Source organism: Xiphophorus hellerii, chromosome 15 (assembly GCF_003331165.1).
Source record: "Xiphophorus hellerii strain 12219 chromosome 15, Xiphophorus_hellerii-4.1, whole genome shotgun sequence".
In the NCBI taxonomy this organism is placed as follows: Eukaryota; Metazoa; Chordata; class Actinopteri; order Cyprinodontiformes; family Poeciliidae; genus Xiphophorus; species Xiphophorus hellerii.
The window spans coordinates 16,258,380-16,265,217 of NC_045686.1; the positions used below are offsets into that span (position 1 = coordinate 16,258,380).

The 6,838-nt window shown below is 39.5% G+C and overlaps 1 protein-coding gene across 1 annotated transcript; it reads left to right on the top strand.

The window, feature by feature from the left end:
• The first annotated feature begins 577 nt into the window (after positions 1–577).
• Positions 578–5,489, top strand: aldh8a1 (aldehyde dehydrogenase 8 family, member A1). Its single transcript, XM_032585167.1, has 7 exons — positions 578–845; positions 1,737–1,884; positions 2,906–3,061; positions 3,150–3,299; positions 3,381–3,637; positions 4,521–4,682; positions 4,757–5,489. The coding sequence occupies exons 1-7, from the start codon at positions 699–701 to the stop codon at positions 5,207–5,209; spliced, it is 1,473 nt and encodes a 490-aa protein (XP_032441058.1). The 5' UTR covers positions 578–698; the 3' UTR covers positions 5,210–5,489.
• The last annotated feature ends 1,349 nt before the right edge of the window (positions 5,490–6,838 follow it).

Sequence of the window (6,838 nt, forward strand, 5' to 3'; positions counted from 1 at the left end):
TAATGTACTGTATACATGATTTGCTAGCACTTTTTTTTTTTTCTTTAAATGTTTGGGGGAGAAGACAGAAAAAGTATTTTTAATTCTCTCAGTGTTTTTTCAGTTATATTCTCAGTTGCAGCTAATGTTTAGTGTCTGCTTTGCTAGTCGGACACAAAACATTATCTAAAAGTTTGGGGCCTAATTCCTCTGTTTTCTCAAGGTCAAATGCCAGTAAAGATCAGTGAGGTTAACTAAGATTTTATTTATTTATTTATTTATTTTTCCAAATCCTGCTGGTTAAACTTTTCTCTCTTTCTGCAACAAAACCCCAAATTGTTTAGAATTGTTTTCTGTTGATTTGTCCATCCATTAATTTGAATTTGGTTGAATCTCAGCAGTCTGTAAAACAGGTTTATGTTTGCTACTCTGTTCTATTCAGTAGCCCCTTTATTCATATGCATCTTCTTTGAAAAAATAGCTTTCCTATTTTTACATGTTGTGCTAGCAGCTTGTTGTTATTCGCTCACCATTGTTTTGACTTGGAAGAATCATTAGTCACTCATGTTGGTGAACACTACTCTCTCTGGTGAGAGAGGAAGCTGCTCTGTGGGAGGGTCAGTACATGCCCAGCTCAGGTTTGCCTCTGAGGCTCCAGTCTGTTGCAGCCTGTTGTCATTTGTGCAGTTTCTTTTGGAAGCATTCTTTTGACGACAACCATGCCAAAAAGCTCGGCACCGCGCTCTTATTTGGTTCTGGAGAACTACATTGGAGGAAAGTTTGTGTCTTGTGGAAATCATATTGACTCCTATGACCCTTCCACCGGTGAGGTCTACTGCAAAGTACCAGACAGCGGCAAAGAAGAGGTAGGAAAGTGTCTCATATACTGTAGATCATGATGTATTTTAGTGTCTCTAACGTGCATTTTGTTCTTCAGGTGCAATATACTATTTTTTTTCCCCACATGTATGAATAACTAAAATATTCCTTTTTTAACATAATTTTTATATTTATAATTGTAATAATTTGACTTAATCGTAAATGTTGCTATTGATATTTAAGAAGATAGCTGAAACTTTTTAAACAGAACCTTTTTGACCATAAAAGCAGATTCATTTAGACATCTGCTGTAAAACATTTCAGCAAGATGTACCTTTGCTCTTTGCAGAGTTAACACACCAGTAATCATTAAACTGGTGTGTTAAACCAAGTCAATAAATGCTGACTTTTCTGCCCCGGGTGGGAATACTGAAGTGTGCTATCCGTTGTTGATTAGTCGACTGTTTTGAAAACAAAGCATTTCATATTTGTGTAAGAAAATGTTAAACTGAGGTATTTTCTTATTTTCTTTTGCAGTGTCTGTAAATTCCAATAGGGCTCTCTCAATAGCAGGGAGCTATAGGAGAGATGTTTTCTTTAGTCTCCTCTTAACACACAACTCAGTCTTTAAAAACAATGTCCAAAATATATTTGTATCAAATCTTTGCAGAGAAATTTAGAAATCAGAGAGGTTTAATGACTAACCTAAACAGACTACAAAATTAACTACAAAAAGCTTAAGAACACAAAGCCCTGATTTCAGAACCATTAAAAAAATTAAACCTAACTTAGTCACTTTAGTTTTGTCAGGCAGGATGAGTTAAAATCAGAACAAACTCTAATTTTACCAAGTAGTAGAAAATCTACTGTACGGTATGTGCAACCGATAATGGAACCTTTAATCTTTAACCATTTCCCTGCCTGTCTTTTGGCTGCAGGTAGATGCGGCAGTGGCAGCAGCTAAAGAAGCCTTCCTTGATTGGTCAGCTCGTAGTCCACAGCAGCGAGGAGAAATCCTCAACAAGCTTGCCGATCTAATTGAAGCCAACATGGAAGATCTCATTCAAGCCGAGTCAAAGGACCAAGGTGACTTATAGTTGTCATTTTATCAACATGGATCAAGTCATACCATTTCAAAACCTTCATTACATTATTGAATGTTTAAAAGCAATTATATTCTACTGTATCAGAATATAGCTAATATGTTCTTGAAATTATTTGACCAGTGTTTTGAGGGACTTTTCATGCAAATCTTGCAGTCCAAATTCCAAAACCTTTGGACATAAAATATGCTACGGTGTAAATAAATCAGACCACTCATCGTTTTCTTGGAAAGTTCTTAGTGAGTACATGACGTAGCCAAAAGGTTCACAAATGCATACAGCCGCCCAGTCATGCAGATGCAGACATTTGCAACTGTCTGTAACAGAATGGGTCAGTGGCTGCATAATGTGATTCATGAGACGTTCAGAACACCTTCGAGATGAGAGGAGAGATCTGTTCAGGCCTGTTCATCCAATATCAGTGTCTGACCTTACAAATTCTCTCCAGGAAAAATGATGAAATATTTCCAAGAACACATTCCCAATCCTCCCTGGAGCAGCTGTAGCCAGCACCATGTTAAAGATCAGATGTATTAAGATCGCACTACATAATTAAGCGTATGGTAATAGCAAGTTCGACAATAGAATGTTTGGGGTGTCTTTATTGTGCAACTGGTGGAGGAGGTTTGTGTAATTCACTGCATATATTAGCCCCTATTTTCAAATTATTAATTCACCTCCTTACTACATGATCACAGTATGGCCAAAAGTTAAAAATATATAATTAATAACTAAAGGAAAGACAAAATACTTGGCTTGAGCCAGATCCAAGAATAACATAGATCATAATATTACACTAATAATGACGTATGTAAACACAATGGTTGAAACTTATTTAAAACATCTATTGCTATATTATAGCATACAATATTGAGCATGCAATATCAAGTTCTTTAGATATACTGATAGTGATACTTCTCGCACAATTTGGGTTATCAGGATTCGATTTGTGTTCTACACAAAGGAAGTGAGTACTGGTGGCAAGTTTTACTTCAACTCTGCAGGTAAAACTGTGACATTTGCTCGGACTGTGGACATACCTAGGTCTGCATACAACTTTCGCTTCTTTGCATCGTCTGTGCTCCACCACACCACCGACTGCAGCCAGATGGACCACATGGGCTGCCTGAACTACACCGTACGCTGCCCAGTTGGAGTTGGTGAGAGCTTGGCTTGTTTCCCTCAAAACTTGCAGAGCTTTTTTCTTGCCTCGTCTGTGTTATTAGATTGTAATTGTTGTGTGCTTAGCCGGCTTGATCAGTCCCTGGAACCTCCCTCTGTACCTCCTGACGTGGAAAATTGCCCCGGCAATCGCCACGGGCAACACAGTCGTGGCCAAACCGAGCGAGATGACCTCTGTGACTGCATGGATGATGTGCAAGCTATTGGAGGAAGCTGGTAGGACTACATGTCATAAACTTAAGATTTTCTCAAATAAATTGCCTTTTTTTATTATTATTTCTGCTTTCTGTTCTGCAGGCGTCCCTCCAGGTGTGGTCAACGTCGTGTTTGGCACTGGTCAGAGAGCAGGAGACGCCCTTGTTGGCCATCCAGATGTCCCGCTGATCTCTTTCACCGGCTCCACTGCAACTGCTCAACGCATCACCGAGCGGAGCGCCCCCTACTGTAAAAAGCTCTCCCTGGAGTTGGGGGGGAAAAACCCAGCTATTATTTTTGCTGATGCAGACCTGGAGCAGTGCATCGAGACAACCATTCGCTCCAGCTTTTCCAATCAGGTGAGGCAATCATGATGAAGATGGACTTAAGACACTCAAATATTTTGGTTTGTACAATTTTCTCCATGTACTTTGAACCTAGAAGTATATGGAGGATTTATACAAACCCAAAATACGGATTCAGAAAACATTCCAGAACAGTGTAATTCATTTGTTTTGGGAAAATGACTTGATATTATAAACCAATGAACAACAAAAGTGTGGAAAGTTTGTGTTTTCAGTTTTCTCAGAACAAGTTTTGCCATTGAAACTAATAATAGATACTTTCAATCATTCCTGGACGTTACTGTAAAAATAATCTTGCATTACTGTTGGTTTAAGGCGAGAACTTGCTTGTTATCAAATACCCTTGGCTGATTGTAATGTTACTGTATTATACCAAATGCAGTTTACACCAAAGACAGGTTGTAATTATTTTCTTGTACTTTGGAAATCTGTGGTATGAGTGTCCAAACTTGAGAGCTCACCCATCCATCCATCCATCCATTTTCTGTTCACCCTTTGTCCCTAATGGGGTCAGGAGGGTTGCCGGTTCCGGGCGAGAGGCCGGGTTCACCCTGGACAGGTCGCCAGTCTGTCGCAGGGCAACACAGAGACATACAGGACAAACAACCATGCACACTCACACCTAGGGAGAATTTAGAGGGACCAATTAACCTGACAGTCATGTTTTTTTACTGTGGGAGGAAGCCGGAGTACCCGGAGAGAACCCACATGCAAACTCCATGTAGAAAGACCCTGGCCGGGACCTTCTTGCTGCAAGGCAACAGTGCTACCAACTGCGCCACTGTGCAGCTCACATTTAGTAAAATTGTGGGTTGATGGGAACTGTTCATCTCTAAAAATGAAATTCCTCACTTTCTCTGTCATTTTCTAATCCTAGGGAGAAATTTGCTTGTGCACTAGTAGAATTTATGTAGAGAGGAGCATTTACTCTGAATTCCTGGAGAAATTTGTAGCTGCAGCTAGAAAGTGGAAGACTGGAGCTCCATCTGACCCAAGCAACAACAACGGAGCTCTCATCAGCAAAGAGCACCTACAGAAGGTGAGCTGTTCATTTCTTTTCTGTATTTTTTCTGCGTGCTTTATTATGAAACATTTTTCTCTTTTACTCACAAGGTTCGCAGCTTTGTGGCACTTGCCAAATCAGAAGGAGCTATAATCCACTGTGGTGAAGGAGTTGACCACCTAGACCTTCCTGAAGCCAACAAGTCTGGCTACTTTATGCCTCCTACGGTCATCTCGGGCATCCCTGACAGCTCCCGGGTCATGCAGGAGGAGATCTTCGGCCCTGTCACTTGTGTTTGCCCATTTGACACAGAAGATGAGGCTGTTACTAGGGGAAACGGAGTCCGCTATGGCCTGTCAGCCACTGTGTGGTCCAGGGATGTGGGAAGAGTTCACCGTTTGGCCCAGAAGCTTCAAGCTGGGTTAGTGTGGACCAACTGCTGGTTGGTGAGAGATCTGAATCTGCCGTTTGGAGGAATGAAGCACTCTGGTGTGGGCAGGGAGGGAGGGAAAGATTCCTATCACTTCTTCACAGAGGTGAAAAGCATTACTATCAAACACTAAGTAGAATACGTGGGATGTTTGCATAAGATGTGATTTATGCAAACAGGGAGATAGTTTATTCTTTTTCTTTGTGTAGATCAGCTTTTGTGAGCTTCTTTGCAGCTCACAGAGTTGTATCAATGCATGTATCTTTCCATCCTCACAGATTTCTAGAACCTTCAATCCAATCAAATCAGTTGAAGATTGAAGCCTTATACGGTCCATGTTGAAACTACAGAAATGTACACAGTAACATGTTAATGTCTAATGAAAAGAAAATAAATAATTTTGTTTTAAAAGGTAGAAGTTTTGTATTTATTTAATTTTACTCATTTTCTCTCATTTTTTTTAAAGTAAATTTTGGACCGGGTGTTTTCAAAAGTGTGGGAGAGCTACCCAATCTCAGAGAGTAAATAGACAAGTGCACACTTGCTATATGATGACGTTATGTGTAGCACCACATGATATGATGTAAGTAGGTAAATAGTATTTAAAAAGTATTTCAAGTTCTAGAGATACTATAAGTACAAGAAGTATAAACAAGTAAAAAATAAAGAAGTTTAACCTGCTGCAGGAGCAGCTGGTGATCGTCTACAATGCCATTATTCAGTCTGTCCGGTGTTTGTCTATCAGTTGTCCACCAATCTGGACAGGCTCAATCTGCAATCAACAATATTAGGTCTGCAGAGAGGATCATCAGCTCTGACTTTCCCTCCATGCAGGACCTAGGTTCAGGACAAGGGCAGCATGTGTGGTCACTGTAGACCTCACACATTCTGGACACAAAGTATTTAAACTTTTACCTTAACAGTCAAAGTTTCCCTATACATGCATGTTTGCATGTATTAAATATATTTGTGTTTTTGTAAAAACTTTTGGGTTTTTACAAAAGTCTTCCTCTTTTGTAAAAACACAGTTTTTATATATACATACATTTAAGTATATTTATAGTTTAAATTAAGTCAGTTCCTTTTTTGCGCACATAAATTTGGCAACTAAAGTTGATTCTGAATCTGATTATATTTGCACAGCATTTTTCAGTCAAAAATGTCACAAAGTGTACCAACCGCCTCTCTGGTACAAAGTGTACCAACTGCAACAGTGAAAGCTGCAGTTAGAGAGTTTGTCTGATGACATACTGTATTTTTATTTTATTTTATTTTTTGATGGAATCATACTGTATTTTTATTGTTTTTTTTTTTAGATGGAATAAATTTGGGAAATCTCTTGCATGGATTTCCTAATTCTCCAAAAACAATTCAGCCCACTGTAGCTAAATTTAGACCCATGAAACTTCTCATTGTACTGCCTGGTGATACATGTGATCCTGTAATGTCATATGAGACTGGCAGCCTCTGCTTTATGCTTATAGACTGGAACATGCTGTACTGGATCTTCCTTGGGCCAGTGTGCCCGATACATAAAAACAGGGCACACACGTGGGTATGCGAATGGTACATCCGTAATGCGTAAAATTACACGAGGTGGTGACCATAAAGACTGGTGTGTGTTCCACCCTCTGTGTTTTGGTTAGATAATGGTTATTGTACTGAGTCACGTTGCTGCCTTGCACACCAGTGCACAATAGTATGCCTTTCACAATGGGCTATGAAACAGATACAACTTGACATATTTGTTAGCTATTTGTTA

What these genes read in the sequence shown, in the direction of transcription:
- aldh8a1 (XM_032585167.1), top strand. Translation starts at nt 699, where the DNA reads ATGCCAAAAAGCTCGGCACCGCGCTCTTATTTGGTTCTGGAGAACTAC. An exon ending in AGCCGAGTCAAAGGACCAAG is followed by an intron (nt 1,885 to 2,905) that starts GTGACTTATAGT and finishes TCAACTCTGCAG; the next exon opens with GTAAAACTGTGACATTTGCT. An exon ending in ACGCTGCCCAGTTGGAGTTG is followed by an intron (nt 3,062 to 3,149) that starts GTGAGAGCTTGG and finishes TTGTGTGCTTAG; the next exon opens with CCGGCTTGATCAGTCCCTGG.